General features: G+C 42.7%; 1 protein-coding gene across 2 annotated transcripts in view; it reads right to left on the bottom strand.

Annotated features, from left to right (window-relative positions):
• The window catches only part of dock5 (dedicator of cytokinesis 5), a 76494-nt gene that overhangs the window by 6625 nt on the left and 47611 nt on the right, over positions 1 to 22258 (bottom strand). For both annotated transcript variants that reach the window (XM_088908719.1, XM_088908720.1), the window contains exons 28-49: positions 21527 to 21625; positions 20698 to 20789; positions 18598 to 18676; positions 17864 to 17964; positions 16546 to 16604; positions 15358 to 15512; positions 14476 to 14561; positions 13659 to 13815; positions 12040 to 12080; positions 10948 to 11038; positions 9607 to 9726; positions 8196 to 8285; positions 6467 to 6571; positions 5707 to 5848; positions 5084 to 5165; positions 4280 to 4364; positions 3858 to 3944; positions 3285 to 3461; positions 3003 to 3086; positions 1538 to 1675; positions 835 to 1010; positions 176 to 320 (exon numbers count right to left, since the gene is read on the bottom strand). In XM_088908719.1, coding sequence (XP_088764845.1) covers positions 176 to 320; positions 835 to 1010; positions 1538 to 1675; positions 3003 to 3086; positions 3285 to 3461; positions 3858 to 3944; positions 4280 to 4364; positions 5084 to 5165; positions 5707 to 5848; positions 6467 to 6571; positions 8196 to 8285; positions 9607 to 9726; positions 10948 to 11038; positions 12040 to 12080; positions 13659 to 13815; positions 14476 to 14561; positions 15358 to 15512; positions 16546 to 16604; positions 17864 to 17964; positions 18598 to 18676; positions 20698 to 20789; positions 21527 to 21625 — 2391 coding nt within the window. The remainder of the gene's footprint in view (positions 1 to 175; positions 321 to 834; positions 1011 to 1537; positions 1676 to 3002; positions 3087 to 3284; positions 3462 to 3857; positions 3945 to 4279; positions 4365 to 5083; positions 5166 to 5706; positions 5849 to 6466; positions 6572 to 8195; positions 8286 to 9606; positions 9727 to 10947; positions 11039 to 12039; positions 12081 to 13658; positions 13816 to 14475; positions 14562 to 15357; positions 15513 to 16545; positions 16605 to 17863; positions 17965 to 18597; positions 18677 to 20697; positions 20790 to 21526; positions 21626 to 22258) is intronic.

Below are 22258 nucleotides of genomic sequence, written 5' to 3'. Positions count from 1 at the left end.
TGTGTGGCTGTCCTGCAGAAGCTATGTGATGAGAACATTTCTACACAAGGTAAATCCTCTAGCAGAATTCTAGCTACAACACCTTTGTGTAATCCAATACGCGACTGGAATTCGGCCACAGTAATGCTCTGGCAATCCAACTCTATTGCCCCACTTATCACCGAGGTTTCGTTACCCCGTCTGCATCTGGCAGTCTCTCCATCAGCACTTGGGATTTACTGATGTTCCACTCCCTCCGGTTCTTGCGGCCGATTCTATTGTCCTCCTCGGAGCGGGACAGCACCGAGGCTCTCCTGTCGCTGCCTCGGGAGAGCAGAGAGCTGGGGACAGAGAAAGAGAGAGACGAACTCTGGCTAAACTGAAGAGAGGTGGAGAAGGAGAGCCGGAGACAGGGAGAACCAGACGGGTGACGAGAGAAATGGGGTAAAAGAGAAAGGCAGGGCAGACCCTGAAAAACAGCAGTCAAAGAAGAGGGAGAGATGCAGCATGGGGGAGTGCTGACAGAAAGTTTCAGAGAAAAAGAGAAAGAGAGATAGAGGTGGACAGGCACTGGGGGAACCTGACTTTGCCTCTTAAGAGGAGAGGATGTTTCAAGATTCAGGGTCCCCCAGTCGGGTCCCTGATCCTTCTCTTCCTCTTTTCCTAGTCTCGCTAGCAAGAGAGGAACCGAAGGATGGAGGAAAAAAGGAAGAAACACTAGAACAAGTCGAGATGAGGAGAAATCAAGTTAAGGGGCAGACAGACGGAGAGGCACTGCTGCCCTGGACACTGGAGAGGAAAACAGCTGAAGGCTGAGGGAGAGTGGGGACACTGGTAGAGAGTGGGGACACGCACTCCTGCGAGCAGGGCCGGGAAGGGGTGCCGTCGGAGGAGCCGGAGCCGCTGGAGTGGCCCGAGGAGGCGGTGGACAGCGTGGACACGGTGGACAGGCGGCGCAGCGTTGAGGACATGATGTATGGCATCACTACTGAGCCCACGCGGCTCTTCTTCCTCTCCGTCAGGGAGCAGGGCTGTGGGAGAGAGGGTTCAGAACCACACTGCTCAGACAGAGAGAGGGGCTCCACTCTTTATACGTATACGGTGAACCTCAAAAGCCAGATGACATTGCATAAACTGGCGTTCCAAAGCCTTTAAAATGCTGTGTTCCCCTGTAACACACTTCGCCAGCTCACCAGAAGGAACAATGGTTATTTATTTATTGAGATGATTTGGTTCCTTCTGTGAGTGAGGCCAGCAACAAATTTAAAAGATCACAGGTCAGCCGAACAAAGGCCTTGACTTGAATTTCCTTGTGTCCTGAAGCACACAAGTGTGATCTCACCCTCTCCTTATTCTTCTTCATTGCTCTGCTATCAGGGACACCTTGGCCTGGTCTTAGCGAGCCCCAAAGCCCGCAGGGTTTTGCTATTCTCCTCCATCAGTGATGAAGATCACCTTAGTCGTAACTAATTAAGCCAGTAATCAGTCGATAACGGTCCTGGAGGGGCTTGAAAACCAATCGTCTGTGCTGACCCGGGCTGCAGGGAGTGCTACTAACCAGCGTGATGACACCGTAGTGCTTCTCCACTTTCTCCTTCAGCTCCTGGAAGCAGGAGACCAGGCGGTTGTGCAGAGGCTTCAGCTGCTCCGTGGACTTCTCCCCATGAATTCGGATCCCATCCGCCAACAGTGGGATCTAAGGAGACAGTGAAAAGGGGATAAGGGCTGTCCTAAATTGAAAGCCAATAAAACGGGCATTTTTGGATAAAACTATTAATACATACAATAAAACCATCAAATGACATTAAAAAGGTCGACGTGCTGGGAAATGTGGAATTATAGCTTGTTGTGAGCGAACTATGAATGCAGCATTTCCTGCCCTGACTTCACCTTTATGAGTATTATTTGCCTTGTTTGTATTCCATTCATTTCTTTTTTACTAATGTAACACTGGCATTGTCTTATACTACCTGTCATGGAATAACAACGCAATACTAATATTTAGTAGTCTTTAATCTAGTGACTGACTGGGACAAGGCTGAAGCCAGTTTGCAAATGTCTAGAGTTTATGGAAACTGGGAAGGTCCAATAGGTTGAATGGCCTGAGGTTGTGACTTGCACTCATACTGTATTACAGATAAGGGAACATCTGGTTCAGTTTCAGCAGATGAAAAACCATATAGACAACCGTGAAAACATATCGGCCCATAGTAGTTCGACACTGCCAGGCAGAAACTAAAGGGGACATTGGAAACAGCACTTTCGTGATTTGATTTGAATGGGGGTGCTGTGTCAGCGTGCTACTACACAGGGCCGAGTTAATTCAACTGAAAATTTCACTCTTTCACATGTTCTTTAGTTTCTTCTCTTCTTATCCGTGCACCCTTGCTTTCTCACTCATACGCAGACCAGAAGAAGTCCCAACAGCCAAAACACTGATTTTTGTTTCTACTTCAAAGTGTGGAATTCACCTCAACCTTCTTGATTTGCCCTCTCAAAAACTCTCCAGGAGCATCAGCATTTTATCGACTTTACTCTGAGGTTTGTGCGACACTATACTGTAAATAAGCGCCGTCCTTCAGATGAGACGTAAAACCGAGGTCCTGACTCTCTGTGGTCATTAAAAATCCCAGGGTGTTTCTCGAAAAGAGTAGGGGTGTAACCCCGGCGTCCTGGCCAAATTTCCCATGCCTCCTAATAATCCCCCTCTATGAATTGGCTACATTACTTTGTTCTCCTCCCCCCCACTCCGACGGCAGGCGGAGCGACGCACCGTTGGAGTATTTCTTGGTTGCAGTTAATGGCAACGTCAGCCCAAAGATTTGGTTCAAACCACCAAAAGGAGATGGAGCGTGCCAACAAGCGGACCCTGCTGATGCGGGATTAACGCTAGGAAAGAGAGACTCTGAGGTTTGTGCAACCTTTTCCCATACCATCTTGACTCGTCCCTTGTTCCCACTGGTATTTTTTGTCAAACGTTAAAAGCATCTATCTCACTGTGTGGGTTCGAGCTGCAATCTGACCTGCAGGGCGATGAGGTGTTTCAGGATCTCAATGCGCTCCAGGTCCTCAGGGTGCTCTTCGATATAGGCGTCTGTGAAGAAAGCCTAGCAGAAGGAAAACAATGACCGGGTCATGAAAGCCTGAAAGAACCGGGAGCCCAGGAGTGCATCACTGCATTCACGGCAAAGTACAGATAGCCCCACTGACAATTTTCTTTGTAGAAGATGGACAGCCAGGCAAACAGGTAGGCCAACAGAGAGAATGACAGACTGACAAACTGTAAGGCACACAGTAGCACAAACCTTCTCGTAGTTGGAAAAGCCGCCCATGACAGCGGGGTCAACGATGCCATTCAGCATCATGGACAGTGGGTGGACAGCCAGCGAGCGATCACAGGCTTGCTGCTGCACCAGGTTACTGAGTTTTTCATTGGCCATCTCCATAGTCTCAATGGCATTTTCCAGAGGGCTGATCTCCTCCTGGAAACACACGTACTGCAATCACACACTGATACAAGCTAAACTGAAGGTGACACAGCAAGACTGAGCAGCTTTCTCATTTAAAAACATAGACCAGCAAAACACAGCATCTAGAAATACCCTTATAAAGACCAGCAATCACATGGCATGCCATTTTACCATCACAAATGTACATGCTGCACAGACCTCTTAGCATTGCTCAGGGTTGCTCACTAATCCATTGAAACTGCAGTAAATATTGGCAGAAGCTATCAGCATGTCCCCCTAGTTAACACTACACATGCTTACCACAACCAGGACTGTTCACCCCAAACCAACATAGGTTGCTTAGAATTAAAATGGCCTAACTCTCTCACACATTCATTGCAACAAGCACGTAGTTTGTCATGCACTTACAACTGATATCGACTTGACTTCGAACCACTTGAGAATCCCAGGGAACTTGTAGGCTGTGATGTAGGTAGTCCTTTCAATCCACATGGTCTGAAGATATGGAGTAAAAGAAATGGAGTCTTACCCCCAACTCTAAAACTCAGGTGGAGTTTGCAGACCACAAGAGTTCTGGAGGTAACATTTGGAAGTGTGGGCAATGGTGCTCAAGGCATTGAAGATCCATGAATCTTCCCCAAACCTGATCGACAGGACACTTTTAAAGGTTGAATCTGTCCTTGTGGTTCTGCACTGAATAAAACAGCAAGCTCTGAATACTGGACTAGCATTATATGTGGATCCCCAACCCTCTTTAGATGAGGTTATTGCTGTTTTTAAAGCAGAAGAGCGCAGGAAATACTTGGAAACTTCCTCTGGGAAGTACTCACTGCAAACTCATTGTCTGGGTTCTTTTCGCCTTTCCTGAAGGGTCTTGAATACTGGAACTGGTCCACCTCATTGGTTCTGTAATAACTGTAAGACACAGAGGACAAGATTAACAATGTCTCTCCTACTGGAAGTGTAACCTACAGTACATCCTGAATTTACTCTGGCATTGACTTTTCTGAATTAAACCTGCGGTCTAATTCTCAGGAGCTGTTTGAATTCTATTTAACCTGGATATATTTTAACCTGGTAAATGCTATAACCATAATTGAGAATATAGTTGAGGGGTTATGAAGCATATTGCTTCATACGTCGTTGAGTTATACCTACAATTTGAAAACCTCTCTTTAATTTCTGCTTGCAGAGCTCACAATCAGACAGCATTAACACAATATAGGTGAATTGCACTTTCTTTCAAAATACTAAAAAGGATGAAGGGGACTGGCAAAAAAAAACTGCCATCTGGTACTCCAAGATGTGAAGGGCAGTCCAACAGAGGAAACAATCCTCGTGAAACAATCATCAGGTCGGGGTGGGAGGGTGAACCCTGAGAGCTCCTTCCAGGAAAGTTTTTTTAAAGGGTGCGACAAACTTCATCCTTTTTTTTCATTGAGATTCTTCAATTTATGAAAGGGAATGCTAATTGGACCCATGTTCTCCCCCATCCTCCCTCAATCCAAGCATAATGAGAACAAAAACCAGATCCACAGCAGCACTAGACAGAACCCCAGTACACAGGTGAGAACACAACAGCGGTCGTGCTCTTAAGAAGCAAGCAGCAGAGACAGGGCCGTGTGATGTCATACTTCAGGATCTGCTCTGGCACTCCTTTGTCCTTGAAGCGGGGAGGCAGGTTGAGAACAGGCTTGACGGTGAAACACTGGATGTCTGCAGTGTCTGGTTAAGGGTAGTCATGGCTTGGCCTGGCCTGGCTTTTCCAAGGTCGGCCTTCAAGGTTTATATCTTGGAGCAGGTCTTTTCAAACTAACTGTACACATTTAGAGATCTATAGCCTGGGGCACTATGACAGGTACAAGAAAGGGGAACCCCCCCCACACACACTTGAAGGATTTTGGAAATTATCTGGAATGAGATCATCTGAAAAGTCTCGAGTGCAATTCAGTTTTGATGCTGGAATGGAAAACCCTTTGATCTAGGACTTTGATAAGAATGGTTAACAAACGACAGGAGGCTGTTTGGTCCACCTAGTTAGGTTTTGGTAGTTAACTGATCCAAAGAACTCATCCAGACATCTCTTGAAAGAAGCTTGTGTATCAGTTTCAATAACATGGCTGGTAGCTGGAATAAAAACATGCATCTCTAGCACTACGCGTCAAGTTGTTACCACATCGCTGAAAGTGGTAAGCCCTTGCCCTGAGGTACAGATAACCACAGACTCAGCAGGGGGGAAACAGGAAGAGAAGGATACGTTGTCCAGCGGAGCTACAGATCTCGTCACTAGGGGGCGATGTGCTGGTCATCCTCACAGCCAGTGGGAACTGAGACAGCAGCTTCAAGCTGAAGTCTTCTAGCCATTCATACTCTTTCCCCCGATAAATAAAGACCTTATTCTGAAACAAGAGAAATTACAATAGCTCACGTCTTTTTGGCTATAGATATAGCACCAGACACCGCAGTCTTCAAGAGGTCACTCAACATCTATAATTGGTACACCTTTCAGAACTTAACCCTTTTTGTTGCACTGGGTCACACACTGAATCTCGCATGTATACTTTCACTGTAATTTACATTTTCCAAGTTGCTTATATGAACTTCAGTTATAATACATCCTAACTCTCTGGAATTGTTTATAACCTGTATAATGCAAATGACTGCACTTATGCAATTTGCTACATTTACTGACACCCGAAGAAGGCTCCACAGCTGAAATGTTCTGTTTCTTTTTTTCTCTTTTCAGCAGAGAATAAACCTTTACTTGTTCCTTTGCTGCCTACGCATGCTGACGCAGCTACTTTTCCTATATTAATTTCAGTTTTTCCTGATACTACATTGCACACTATGTTTTACATGGTATGCATCGTGGATTTGCACCTTTATGAATCACTTTGGATAAATGTGTGAAGCAAAAGAACCAAGAGAGTTCGCAGTGGTTTTGATGTACAGTGTATTTGTGAAAGCTTTCCAGAAGCAGTGCCAAAACACACTCAGTAGAGGAAGTGGGGTCTCACCCTGAGGAAGGTGGGGAAGCCCAGGCCGTAGTATCCCACTGCGAAATACTCCGGCTGAGGGCGCATGGCATGCATGATGTTCTCGTAGAACAGGGCCTGCTGTTTCTGTAGACACAGATGAAAATAAATGTATTGGACGTCATTGCCAGCTTCAAATTCAGCAATTCAACCCAATAACCACTAGATGGCAGCTTTGTATTGCTGCAAGTTTTCTTCCGCATTTCTATGCCACTGACATCCCTTCAGTGATATTATTATTCATGGCACACACGAAGTCTCCAAAGCACTGTGGCTGCGAAAATTACAGCACTAAACTTTCCTACATGCGGTGACAGCTGTTTCAGTTATATAGTTGTAATGCTTTCTGTCACTTTAACCATGAAAACAATTACTACAGAACAGTGACATTTGAGAAAGTGCTAATAGAGAAAAGGTATCTTTCCTCTTGTTGGTAGATGGGGCTGTATATCCTTCCAGATATACAGGTCTATGCATATTTTGCTACTGCCCATTTTCCTGAACTGGTAGCTCAGCGATATTATTAGGACCAGTAGGGAGTGCTAACTCTACAGTCTGCATGGGTCCATTTGCCCCAGTTCCTTGAAGAGAGTAGAGGTGTAATCCCAGCATCCCAGTCAAATTCCCCTTTGCCTTGAACAATCATTGTCTCTTATTAACCTCTATCTATGAAATGGCTTCATCACTCTGTTCTCCTCCCCACTGATAGCTGATGTGTGGTGTGCGGACTGGCGCACTCTGGCTGCCATTGTATCATCCAGGTGGTAGTGGAGGGGAGTCCCCATTACCCTTTATTATCTTGCTTTGGAAATTCCTTTCAAACTAGGGAATCTATATGGTTGCTCTTCTCTGGACTTTAGAGCAGCAATATCTTTTTTTAAGATGTGTCGGTACAAATTGTGGCTCTGTGGCTAAGGATCTGCGCCTGTGGCTGGAAGGTTGCTGGTTCGTATCCCGTGGCCAGCAGAGGAATCCTACTCCGTTGGCCCTTAACCCCAACTGCTCCAGGGGGGCCGTATAAATGGCTGGCCCTGCGCTCTGACCCCAAGCTTCTCTCCCCTTCTGTGTATCTCATGGAGAGCAAGCTGGGGTATGCGAAAAGACAAATCCCTAATGCAAGAAATTGAAATATGGCCAATAAAAGTGATTTTATCTTATCTTGTGCAATTTCAACATAATATCCCTGATTCATGACAATTTAGGGAAGAGAAAAGTGAAACCACTGCTTAAATGTTATTAACTGTTTTACAGGAAGAGATCAGAGGACATTTAAAAAAGGAAACACATTTTGAAAAAGGAGCATAATATAGTCCTTTTTTCAGTAGAAAGCAGACAGAGCCTCAACAATTACAACAAATATTACACTTAAACATTGTAATAAATGTTACATTTAATAACTTGATGATCCAAGGATCTCATCCAGCTTTTTCCTGAAGAATCCTAGGATATCTGTTTCAACATCTCTGGGCTGCTTGTTCCAGTCTCCCACCCCTATTAGCAGTACTTCCGATTAAGTACTGTAGAGCTGTATCTTTTTCAGCAGCCTATCGGCAAGATACTCAGATTGTCCAAGGAGTAACAAGTAGTTAGTAGTACCAAGATGCATGCCATGGGCTTTCTCTTGTTTTTCCAAGCACAGCAGCTACAATTACGATGAAATATGACTGCTGAAAGATGATATGAACGATATGAGAGTTGGCTGTTCTCTTACCAGCAGCTGGCTGAGCTCCATGAAGTCAAAGATCTGATTCTCATACATCCCTGCCAGCTCCTTACTCAGCTTGATGGCCTTCTCCCACATCTGAAACAGCAAGCACACAGCTGGGCACTTGTAAAGACGCTGACCACAACAGCTGCACTAACTGGCAATATTCTGACCCAGCAGCAGATCAGCAGCCTGCATGCTGATTATTTTGACTATGACAGTAAATGCAAGATGTACAGCAGCTCATCTACAGGAAAATAAAACCTCTGAAGCTGTGAACGCTGATTTCCGGTGCTGTCAATGGTCACTACACACGTTTTATAAAGAACAGCATGCAGGTCATCCGAAAAATGATCGAATTAGTTCTATTTGTTGTAATGATGGCGGCTCATTGTGGCTTGCACAATTCATCGCTACAGCGTGACTTCACATGCAATAAGACTCAACAAATCTTCACTCCAGATAATCAGTAGTAACAAACCAACACAGCATATGATGCATTTTAAAAATTATTGAAATTTTAATCCTGAAGTTTGAAACAGTTAATGAGCAAAGGCCTAAAAAGCATGATCACTAAGACTGATCAAGCAACACCTTGGTCCAAATAACGCGATTCAGAGTTCCCCCCCATTGGCTCTCAGGACCCTGGCATTGGTCTGAACTGTCCCTGCCTGAAGAAGGGATAGAGAGCAGAAGAGGTGGCAGATTTACAACCCAATAATAGTAATTGAATGGGCCTTTCCCAAGGTTAGATTGATGATCGTGGTCATCAGTCATTTCAGACTTCAGCACCCAAATACTGGAATAAGTGCTTATTACAGCTCCAGCAATGTTTGTGACGATTCCTACCGTATCTAAAATGCTAGGATTGTTTCCATCATACATGAAATTAAAGCATATAAACATGAACATTTTATACAACAAAAATCAGGGTCTAGGCCTGGGTTAAGGCTAAGTTCTGGTTCTTATCCAGATGACTAAATTAGTGCTGTATCGTTCGTTTGTTTTTTAAAACTCTTTAGCTCTGTTTCTCTCCAGGTCTTCTGAGAAGATCAAACATTCACATGTAAGCATTTTTTAGTTGAACTTTTCTTATAGTGTTGATGGCTTCTACACAAAGTGTCTGCTCAGCTGGGGCTCATTTCCTCATTTGGATTCTAAGGATTCTGGAACTTGTAGTTCTCAAAGCCACCCTCATCTCTTCCTTATCTTCTGGATAGAAACATACCTGTATCGGCCATCTATGACTCCTCCCCTCAATGGACCGCCAATATATTCTTATGTTTTTGCCAACTGATGCACTGTGTTTTGTGAATTCTGTAGTAGTGGAGCGAGCTGCATAGTCAGGTCTTTCCTATAAATCACAGTTGGTTCTCAGGTGATGCTGTTCAATAAAAGAAATGTTTGAATTCCTCACCTTGCCTTTGTCCAGGTAGTGGATGATCTCCTGGAAGAGCTTCTCTTTGAGTTCCTGCTGGGACCACACCTGGGAGCCATCCCGTGGGATGAGGTGGGAAGCACAGGGCTGGTCGGACCACTGGAGACACAAAGACAGGCACAGTCCATTACACCTCAGGTTTATGCAACGCTGGCAAAACAGGCTCTGCGACACTGAGAGGTGGTTCTGAATGACTTCCTCTATTACAAAGCCATCCTTACTCTGGAGTTCTGAATCTGAAACGTGACCGAGCAAATGACAAATCCACTCCTTCACGACTTTTTAATTCAACCATTAAAACTGACTGAGTTTCACTGGGCCATCTATCTTGGCCCTTGAGTATCTACACACCACGAGTCATTTTCATAAACAGCCTATAAATTATTAGTCTGAAAAGTTAATATGTTAAAGCCAACGTGAAGCAGCTTTGGCAATCTTTTCAAAAAGTCCCTTAAAAAGTCCCAGAAAGTATTGCTTGAAGGAAAAAAAAGTGACTGTCCCATTACGTGGTTAAATTTATCAGAGGAAAAAATGGTTGGAATGTGATGTCTTAACAGGAGCATGAATCATTTGCCTAGCTACAGCAACCTACCCACCCCCCCAGCAACCTTCACAGACAGACAGTGCAGGAAAATAGAGCTCACATCTACTGCCTGGGCTTGTGCAAAACTCACAGGCAAACAGGGCGAGTTGGTAGAAAGTGGCAGAAAAACCGCAAAATTAAAAAACTCATCTTGTGAACTACGGGTAGGAGCAAATATTGTATACTACAGATGAGAGCTTTCACCAAGACCTGAACCAACTTTGTCCATGAAAGGTTACTGCAGAGAATTCTCAAAAGCTGTTAAGCTGATGGATAAAAATAAATCACTTATTTAAGCGTGTAGTGGGCATTTCCTGGGCCATATAGTAGTAGACATTTTTACTACTCACTGCCTCAGGAAGGCTGGAAGTATCGTCAAGGATACCAGTCATCCTGGTTCCTCACTTTTCTCCCCCCTTCCCTCCGGTAAGTGATATAGGAGCATAAAGGCACGAACGTCTGGACTCAGAGACAGCTTCTTCCCTCAAAGTGTCAGATTACTGAACTCCTACCACTGGCTCACACAGATGTATGTTATTTAACTTGTTGTTACTGCCACTGTTCTGTGTTTTTGTTTCTGGTGTTTCCTTGATGTCTTTGTTTAGGAGCATACATGCAAATAAGCATTTCATTGCACTTGTGCAGGTGACAATGAACTCTACTCTACTCATATAAACAGTGCACTTCAGTTCTGTTGGGCAGAACCAAACCCACAGGAGTTTTTCGGACTATCAGACCTCCAGGAGCTCAGCGTGCAGTAAGAGAGTGTAGGCAGCCTCTGTGTAGTTCTCACAGTCCAGGTGTAAATCCCTCAGCTTGTACAAATACCTGGAAAGTGAGAAAGAGTGAAGTCCAGACTTAGCCATGGTGTTTTTAAGGAGCACTACAGCCCAAGCTTTATGGTCAGCATGCCCATCTAGCAGAAAGTGTGACTAATTTATTTTAACCTCACAGTTAACACCAGTCTTCTTTCCAGTGAAACAGGCAACACAATGAAGGTGTAAAGTGCAGTGGAAATCTAACAGAAGAGCCCTTTTTGGGGGGATTTTCAAACAATTATTTTTATTTTGTGTTTGTTCCTTTTCTAAAAGCCTACAGTAAGGGGATCCCATGGGGCTGAAGTAGCATAAGGGACTCAGATTACCGTAGGTACAGTAGGCTATGGCCTAGAAGTAATGACTTCGAGTCAGAGTTGTACTGCCAGCTCCACAGCCGTGACCAGGATTCCCTAAGTGAGACCTCACAATTAAGCTGATGTTGATGGAGCAGGGCTGGAATTAAGCCAGCCAGGGCTCTCTCGGCTTCCTGGCAATCAGCACACACAGATATCTGTTGCACAATGTCATCGAGTTATGCCATGTTCCCCCAATCAGAGCTCTCTCCTGTCAAGCACTTTGGAGCTTGCCATGTGACAAATCGCTCCACAGGTGAGTGCACTGGGGGATCATGATCAAAAAAGAAAAGATTAGTAAACAACAGGGTGGCAAATATGGGTTGAATAAATGTTTCTATAAGCAGAGACCTTAAATTTGACCTCTATAGGGTGATCTTTTTACTGTACTGGTGATCACATGTTTCTGCTTTCCCATTTCCTGAAAAGTCCACTTGGTGGAGTTGCCAAAAAGAAGTATAACTGCACCAAGCGGGGAAAGAATGTATACATTTTTGTCAATTTTGGAAAATTAAGCTGGAATAAGAAAATATTTCACAGCAGTAAGATTTCTTCATAGTATGGAGATATTCCTTTTAACTGTTGGTGCACAGTACATGTTTTTCCTGTTCCTCAGCACAACCTTAGCTCCCTTCCCTCCACACTTCACAAGGCTTACCGGATATAGATGTCCTCTCTCTTCTTTTCCTTGTAGAAGTTCTGCAATACAGACAAGACGATTCTGAAATGTTGAAACTGTAAACCTGGGAGGTTTATACACTAATGTACTGTGCAAGGAACAAGGTGAACAAGCTGCTCCAGTTTGATAAAAGCATGCTCTGTTTCATTCCAGCATTATTTCTGCCTTTTTCCTTAATAAAAAGAACTATGCAAAAAAAAGGAGCAGTATATAACATAATTAAATAATAACAGTTCAGTCGATAAACTTTGGACTTGATACGGAAGTGATGACATTCCTTGTAACGATGCCTAAAGCCAAAGACACTGCCGTGTTTGAGTCTGCTCTGTTTTGTGTTTAACATACTGACACAGGGACTACTGAGATTAATACTGTTTTTATTTTGTATCGACCCAATTTGGAATTACAAATTGTTTCTTTACACCTCAGCTCACAGTGCCGAAAGTGATCCTCCAACCTTCCCAGCTATCAGAGTCATTAATTTCTAGACATACTAAGAACTCCACAGCGAAAAACAGGAGGATTTAGGCCAGCTACAGCACAGACATGTCCCACAGAGATATCAACGCAGGCCTGGTGGTGGAGCCAGGCAGGTATTGTTGAGAGCCCAGACAGCCCCGGCCAGCTAATCCAAACCCTATCCCACAGGCACTCTGCAAACTGCAACTCACAACTGGTCACTCACTGAAACTCAGCAGGTGTGAGCCTGGCCAGTAATGGCCAGATGAATGATCTCATGGAGAAGCTAAGGTTGTTACTGAAACAGGTATTAGTGTGACCAGTAGGGGGCACTCTCCCTGCGGTCTGTGTGGGTCCTAATGCCCCAGTATAGTGATGGGAACTGTAAAAAGCAACCGTCCTTCAGATGAGACGTAAAACCGAAGACCTGGCTCTCCATGATCATTAAAAATCCCAGGGTGTTTTTCAAAAAGAGTAGGGGTGTTACCCCAGTGTCCTGGCCTAATCTCACCCTGGCCTTTACCAGTCATGGCCTCTTAATAATCCCCATCTCTGAACTGGCTTCATCACTCTGTTCTCTTCTTCACTGATAGCTGGTGTGTGGTGAGCATACTGGCGCACTATGGCTGCTGTCGCATTGCCTGTAAAGCGCATTGGGGTATCCAGAAAAGTACTACATAAGTGTAAAGAATTATTATTTCTATAATTATTACTGACATAAGAAATAGCCTTCTCTCATGTGTGACCTTTGGCAAAGCTGCCCTGTTTGGTAGTCAGGAGTTCTGCAGCTCATTTGTCAGAAGATCTCATCCAAGTGTTTCTTGAAACTGGCTTTAAAAATGGAGTAGAGTCCCCGTTAAGCTAACCACACTAACCACTCAATTTCCTTTTCAGTCATAAGATGGCATCAGGACATCTTATGATTTCTGATTCATTGAGCTGAAAAACGCAACGCTGCACACAGACAGCACTGCATATCACTACGACGAAGGGAATGGAGTAGTCGGTGTCAGTATCTGAAGATTTGTGGCACATTTCTCCAAGGCCCATAGTTGCCCCCGAGTTGCTCAGCACACAGCGGGGGGCTATGGGGGGCTGCGGAGCTGGGGGGGGTGGGGGGTGGCGGCGAGCGGACGCACCAGCACGTTGACAGTGCAGCTCATGCGGTGCTCAGGGCTCTCGTCGTGAGTGATGGTGCGGTAGGCCAGCAGGTTCTCCAGCAGGCTGCTGAGGAGCAGGGCCAGAGACTCCCCTGAGGAAGACAGGTAGCGGTGGCGGCGGCAGTGCTCCAGCAGTCTGCAGGCAGACGCACAAACACAGGTAACCAAGGAGAGGTCCAGAAGAACTGGACAGACAGCTGCGTAAGAAAACTTTAAAAAAACAGGAAATGGTAGCAACCTGAAATGGATCAAACTACAGAGCAACAGGAGTCTAGTCCATTTACCTGTATTATTCTATGTACAGGTAGGAGCTAAAACCTTCAAAACTGAAAGAAACATGTCACTGTCATTAAATTAAAACAGTGATTAGTTGCTCAGCAACTGCTTTTTATGATGGCTGCTGTTGTGTCCGAAATGTAAGATGTTCTTCAAAGATGACACAGTATTGTTTCCATTTGATAGCACCTGTGAGGAAAATGTGTTTGGCACAGATAAGTGAGAGTGATACAGGGCAAGAAGGTTAATTGCTGGCGTGACAAACAGAGGAAGGCTCTATTACTTATCTGCACTTTGCACAGCCCAAAAGACAAAACCATATAAGAGATAAACACACAGTCAAACACAGACCCAAATATAGGATTAGTGTACAGCTGTAAATGCAGAGATCTCCAGGATGGCTCTGACAGGAAGGAAATGAAATGCCTCAAATGGGTTTTAATTATACATAACTAGAAAGAAAGATGGACACAGACACAAAAGGATGACAGGACGTGTTAGCTGGAAAGGGCAAACCTACGTCTTCTCCAGGAGGACCTTGTACTGCTCATCCCCACGGCCTCCTTCCACTTCCTGGTCCAGCTTCGTGATCAGCTCGTTCTCAAACTGCGGCACACAGACGGTCTCCATTAGCGGGACTTCAAGCCCATAAAAATCAATTCTTCTAAACTGCGAAGGTAACATTCTTCAGTGGACCAGGATGGACTGTGTGCGCAGTCCCAACCAGCTTAAAACCTGCTGCTGGGAGAAATGGCGTGTCGGGGCTTGTGTGACATCTCTGCTGCAGCCAATTCTATCCACGGAGACCTGCTACCCCCCCCCCCCCCCAACCCTTTACTCACCAACGATTGCAGTGGCTTATAGGCATCAATGCATTTGATCAATAGTTACACTGCCACAATATACTGCCACCTCACACACACACACCTCTGAGCACCTGAGCCCTGCACAGACCCCAGAGTTTGAGCCCAGAGAAGCATCAAACTTTGGGGTCTGTGCCCTCTTGAGAACTGTAAAAACTGTATTGTGAGCACTAAAACCCCTGTTATACAGGTAATTCCAAAATACATACTGAGCACCAAAATGAACTTACTCTATGTAAAAAAGAGTGTTTTGCATGAGTTGGGGCAACATGTGGCATGTAGGGCTCAGAGACCAGTGAACGTGCTTGTCTAGGCTATGAAAGGAATGGGTTGGAATCCCTCAAGACCACATCTGCAAACTGGTACACAGCATGTGTCAAAGATGTACGGCTTGCATTGCTGCCAGTGGTGGCTGGAATAAGTCTGCAGGGTGATGGCGAATGTTAATCTGTCGCGAGTGCTCAGGTGCCGTCTTTGCTGCAGTTACAGCTGATAAGGCTCTTTTCAATGCTCGGGATTCGCAGGAAAATGGGGCTCACCATTTGGAAGGTGTGGTTGGGGCTGAAGTTGTGCTCACACTGCATCATGTCAAAAAAGATGGGGATGGTGGCTTTCCTCAGGTCGGGCTCCGGAACCAGTGTCACCTCCAAGATTGAGCCCACCATGGATGGGATGAACTTCATCTTGTGGGGACCTAGGGGTTACAGAGGGCTCGCAAGGTTTTATTTTTTTTTACCTCAAGAAAATCGTCAGTTATCTGTTAGAATCCTTAAAGATGAAGAACCAAGTTTGTGCATTCTGAGCAGAAGGGACGCGATCCATCTTTTTTTCACTGCTTCAAATAGACTAAACACAATTCTTTAATCCTCCAAGCATTTTTTCAGTGAAATGCAAAGAATGGAATTGTCTGATGGAATAAAAATGTAGGAGAAGGAATACGCCAAAGCTGCACACAATTCATTCCATATGCATCACACAGAAAACAGATTTTTCAAAACAGTTGGTTTTTCACAAAGGGATTTTTCCATTTGGTATTAATAACAAGCATTTCAAACATTTCTTAAGGACATTAACAATGTTATTAAGAAGATAATGACATTCTAGACCATCTAGCCAGTTTGGTAGTTAGTAGCTAAGTGATCCAAGGATTTTATTTTGCCATTTCTTCAAAGGCGCCAGGGCATTTGCTTCAACAGCATGGCTGAGTAACTTGCTTCACACTCCCACTACTCTTTGTGTAAAGAAGCATTGCCTCCTCTCAGTTCCAAACGCACTTCTGTGTAGTTTCCAATTGTGATTCAATGTTTATTCTGAAGGAGTCCAATCGGCTGACTTTGTCCATGATTTTGAGTACCTGGATAAGGTCACCCCACTGTCTTCTCATTCCAAAACTAATAAGATTCAGCTGTTTAAGCCTCTTACTGTTGAATGTTCTGTTAAGCCCCGGAATGTATCTGGTTGCTCTTGTCTTGGCTAGCTCCAAAATAAATATATTTTTTATAACACGGTGACTAAAATTGCACATAATATTACTAGTGCATTGCACAATCTTAACATTTCTTTAAACATTAAGAAAAATTATTAATGCCTTCTTTCAGTTATAAATTTAGAGATAAACTGAGAAGCTTGCTGCACAATTTCTTCTGTTACTGATTGCTTGTACCGACACGAAATGGCTGTTTCTGCCAGTACAGTATGTTCCAGGAAAACCACAGGCTCTTTCTTACCAAGGTTGTACCACATGTCCCGGATCTTAAAGCCAATTTCCTTCCTCATGTCTCCATATCTTAACAGACAAAAACAGAAGGGAATACTGTTATTTACCCAGAATTAAGTTCAAGTAAGTTAAATAGAATCTATTATCTCTCTCATTGTATTTGTTCAGGGGAATTCTGCACAAGGTTTTGAATTCTAATCATATTTCCTTCTAATTCTGCTCACAATGTTTTGAATGCTGAATTTAAATTTCAGATTTCTGTTAAAACAGCACAACATAAACAATGTGTAATTAGCCACTTCTTGTTCCAATATAATCTCACTACTTTTGATCATGCTGTTCATTTCATTCAAACTACCCCTTTGAGAGAAAGTGAACAGATCACTATGAGCGATGGCACAGTAATTTTGTGATCTGAAAGCAGTGGGTTCAACATGACTTGTGTTCAACCATATTTGTGTTTTTTTGTTAATCTTTTAGTTTTAGCATTTCAGAATGACTTAATTTCACAATCTCCAACATTTAGTTTAAATCTTGGTTGTAGTAACAAAACATTAACATCTACTCTAAAACAGCAAAATTAAAGCAACATATAAAGCTGAACAATTCAGAAAACCAGCACATTTTAAGTTGCTTTCATTTGCCATTTGTAGCAGATATTCCCCTTCTCCTTAGTAAAAATCAGAAAGATGGAAGTCTGCCTCCTCTCTTGACTTCAAAAACTGCAAGCTTTAATTATCAGGAAAAAAACATTACAGGCCTGACGAAAAAGTACACATACAGAATTTCTTCCCATGGCTTGATATAGTAATTATTACAGAACATTCTACAAGAACATTACAGACACGCCGAGTGTAAAAGAATACATTCCTTTGCCCTTCAATTACTTCATCTGGACAAACTGGCTACTCTGGGAATGTGTTTTCCTGACTGTCCTGACATTGTAGAAACAACGGATACATTTGGAACAAACAAAACTAGAAAAGGAAGCAATTACATGGAAATTGTCAATTCTGCATCAAAAAAAAATCTACAGGGAACATTAATTCTGAGCACATTCTGCATTGCACAGTATTCTAGCAGGAATAGCAATTAAAATCAATTAAAACTGAGCATACCATTAGAGCGCTGTTCTTTCATATACTAAACAACTTTCTAAAGTAAAATCAGCTCTACAGGGAAAATGAACACTAATGCACATCAGACAATTTCTCTTCAATGTATTTTAGAGATTTTAATAACTGCCTTCCCATTCTAATTCGGTGTCACAACAACAAACCAAGTTGTGAAGACTAAAATAGAAATGAACTTGTTTCTGGGAGACTTACTTGTTCAGGATCTTGTTGCGTTTCTCCTGGGAGAAAGTCTCTAGTTGCAGGGACTTGTGGGTAAGGAAGGCCACAGTCAAGTGGAAGTAGTTGTTCCAGAGCTGTGCAAGGAGAACAGGAGTTAGAAGCCAGACTATTACCATATGGTTTTACCAAGCGCTGAAACTGCGGACCAACAGGAGTGAAACCCTGCAGCAGTCCCTGTTATTTTTTGCTGCAGACAAACAGGCCATCCCATATTAAATCCATTCATATGAGGTCACCCAAAATGCTAACTAGGAAATACAAAAAATAATTCTTTATCCATTTGAAAACTGCTCTCCCAAAACCAGCCTCGACAGCGTGTCAATTTTGATGTCGGTAAATGTCTTCTTGCAGATATCCTGACTTTAGAAGACCATGCTTACAGTATATAGCTTATAACAAAGACAAAAACAATGGGCACTGTGCCTTCACAGAGCTCATCAGTAGATACCTTAAACATCAACACTGAGTATTGACATTGAAGAGCCTGGGTTTGAGACAGTAGGGCATAGTCATTTTTATAAAACATTAAATAATAGCATTGTTTATGGCATCACATCTAAAAGGAAGTACAGAGCCATACAGAAGACTCTCAGATTCACAGCATGCTACAGTGATTTACAAAACTGTACAATGTGTCTTCTAATTTCTAAAACATCTTTGTTAACTCGAAGGGAGCAGGATCATTTCACTGTACAAAGAGGAATTACCTGTAGCTCAAAACTGGCCTGGTCCAGGAAGTATTTATTGAGAACCTCTGCATACTGGTTGATTGCACGCAGAAACACTCTGTTAAGGTAAAAGTTAAAATCAAAACAAAGAGAAATGAGAAAAAATGCAAACTAACAAATGTAGGCAGAAAATTGCTTAATTTAGATTTGTAACACAATTATATCCACAACTACACATTAGTACTAAACATTTTAGTAGGAATGTTTAAATATAAAAAATGATACTGAGATCTGGTCCCAGTATGCTAGGGACTGCTGAGCTCTGTTACTTATTTGAATCCTTAATTAAAAGCTAATAATTATTTTCATTACTGATTTAATGTGTTTAATTACACCCGTTAATTGCTTTTCTATTCTTAAACCACAAGTCAGAAGCTAAAAAAAGTCTAATGGAGCAAACTGGTCATTTTTAAGAGAGACGCGAGCTGGAATTAAAACATGCCCATAAAGTGGATCTGTAAAATGGGGCATGAGATGCCCTACGGAGAGATAATGTTCAAATAAGCTAGCAATTCAACAGGAAGAGCTTCCAAACATGGTGCAAACACAATCTGATGGAGGTTAAGAACAGTACAGTTGTATTTAAAAACCGGCCTGTCGAGTTCCAGTGGAAACTTTCATATCTCCAGCACCCTAGGGCTTCCCCCTGCTTAATGGAGAACTGAATAAAATTAATATCTCACTCATTTGGACACTTCGCAATTATTTCCTCCAAACTTTATAACAGATTTTTCAGGAAGAATCAGTTTTCCAGGCAGTGTTAGTAGTGTTAAAATAATTTGAAGTTCTATTTAAGAGCTCAAAACAACTAATGGTGTTTAATTAAAATGAAGAATTAAAAGGTTAAATAAAAAAAAAACCTAATGCTTCAAAAACAAATGACACTGGTGTGATCTCGTGATTCCACTTTCAGGCACAGTGTATTTACTTTCATGTTCAGTACATCTCTCATTTTCCAGTTTCATGCAGCCTCTCCTCTCTACAAATCTGAATTGATCACTAAAATTAGCCCACCACATGTAACTTGCATTCTATTCCCACTCTCTTGCTTTTTTGTGAATTTTGCAATTCTCTATCCCACTCTTACACACCATCAATGAATTGTTAAGATATGAAATCATTCCCTGGGCCCTTAAGTGTGCATAAGTCTTTCTGCAAACACACTGTGTACATCAATTCAGCCTGGGCTCAGATTTATGCATAGTACAGTATGAAAGAGCTGTCAAAGGGATGACAAGATGACAAGAAAAAAAGGTCTTGCAAGTCAGTCAGCACTTTGAAATCCTGTCTTAAAACTCACTTTTACACCCTAGCTTTTACTTCTAATATACAGATTTAATACTGTTACTAGAACAGTTTTAGGAAACAATAGACAAGACAAAAAAACAAGTGTTAGTCTAAATGACTATAGAATAGTATATTGTATACTACTGCAGTCAAATATTTACATGACTAGAGCAATAAGACTGTAAAATCTCTTATACCAATAACTAAGATTACCCAGCCAGAATCGGGTCTCCTAGATTAAAACAAGAATCTTTCTCACGCCTTAGGCTTTGGAGGAAGAGAAAGATGATCCTGTATCTCTTGTTTTCTTCTTTTTGTGCCCTGCCTTCTCTGATTTCTGCTGTGGTCCACCCCACTGTTTATTCTTCAGCATGGTGGTCTTAATGAATTACCTGGTGAATTAACCAGAATCATGAAGAACGCTCTTTGATCTATGTTTACGTTTTTCTAGTCCCAGGACTGATACTTAAACACAGAAAAAAATACACCTTCTGGGCAGGACAATCCAACTGGGAACTCCATCTGAGAACATTGCTAACTTTTCTGATAATCAGACTGACATCCCCTGACTGGAATTAATATTTTCATAAGTTACAAGCCCAGTATTCCCTGGCAGATTTGTACATAGAATGAAGCAGTTAGATGCAAGTAAATATAGGCCATTCATTACTGGGTTCATAAATTCTAACTGACATACGGAATTAAATGCTTGATCTAATCCATGTCTGAGTCCCTAGGGCCAGAATTGCGAAGTTGAGCTGTATGAGGAAAAAGGCTGTGCAGTGCATTAACCTGATCTGCAGGAGGTTCATGATCATCCAGTCTGAAGGGAACACATTCCCGATCAGATCCTTAAACATGATGAATGTCTCCATCAGGAAATCCTGTTCATCATTCGGGATGAGAAACAAACAGAGAGAGATAAGGAGTTATCAGAATCTCCTGCAAAGCTGCACCCTGTACCTGCAAATATGTGTCCCATGACAGAGAGCTTTTGGGGGTTTGTGAATAATGTGCTTCCACCTATGACTGGGATTACTGCATTGTTGCAATCCCAGACCTGGTCCTTCTATTCTGACACAAGTATTCAAAAGGCATTTATAAAGTCAACCTATTGGACTTTAGAATCAAAAGTGAAACGAACTTAAAATACAAATAGGAACTACAGTACATGTAAAAGCATTTAAAACCAAAAACAGGAGGCACCTTTTAACCAAAGGTTTGTGTGAATGTGGAACAAGATGCCCAGGTGGGATTTTTCTTTCAAACAACTGCTGGATAAGATTCCTGGATCAAGTAGCTACTAACTACAAAAGAAACTAGGTGGCCTAAAAGTCTCCTCTCGTTTGTATGTGTTCCTATGTTCTTAAATGCAACAACAGAATAATTTCTGCATGCCACATGTACAGGACACATCTAAAAGCTCTCAGCTCAATTTCTTCTCATATAAACAAAAAAGCTCCCAAACTGTGTTTTAAGTGAAATCTGTCTTTTTTTCCAGATCCTATATTGCTTCCCTGCTATACGTAAATGTTTCATTGTAAGTTGTCAGGACTACATTTGCTCTGAAATTCAATGTTTCTTTACACACAAGTTGGCACCTCGGGAAGGCCTGACTTACGATGATGTCCTGTCGTGTTTTGAAGGTGCTGATGTAGTGGGAGTAGTGAGAGTCATCCATCTGTTTCAGGATGGCTGTCATGCAGGACAGATAGTGACCCTGAAGAGAGAAGAAGTAGAAAGTAGGAAGCCTGTGAAATTACAACAATCTACAGCGACAGGCAGGATAACTTGACTAGCCTCAAATTACTGACATGGTACTCATCATCAATGACATGATATCACATTACAGAATCAGGTTTAAACAGTATCTCAGTTACCGCTTCAAAACACCCCACCATCTCAATCTTCATGTACGATGCTACAATAGGGCACAGAAAGTGCGGCAAATAATCATATTATAGCAAATAGTCGACTGTCAAGTTAATATGATAATTACCATGATTTTGTTAATATATTACTTCCACATAATAATCACAGTCTGTAATTTTGCCAGGTTTCTCCACAACCTCTCACTAATGAGCCAACTTCCTCTTATCAGCTGTCAAGCTGAGTCATACCTTACATCACCACCACTATTACTGCTCACCCAGTGCGATATTTGCTTTGTTCTCTGGAATGGCAACACATGGGCATCAAGGACAGAGACTACAAAGACTTTTAGAAAGATGGGGGCACAATTGTAGAAATTCCCTTACATGTGTGTGCACAAGAGAGACAGAGACAGAGACACAGACAGACACACACAGAGAGAAACACAGACACATGCAGAGAGAAAGAGACAGAGACAGAC

The sequence above is a fragment of the Atractosteus spatula genome, chromosome 2 (assembly GCF_055471065.1).
Source record: "Atractosteus spatula isolate fAtrSpa1 chromosome 2, fAtrSpa1.hap1, whole genome shotgun sequence".
NCBI classification, from domain to species: Eukaryota; Metazoa; Chordata; class Actinopteri; order Semionotiformes; family Lepisosteidae; genus Atractosteus; species Atractosteus spatula.
This window is presented reverse-complemented; position numbering and strand designations above follow the sequence as displayed.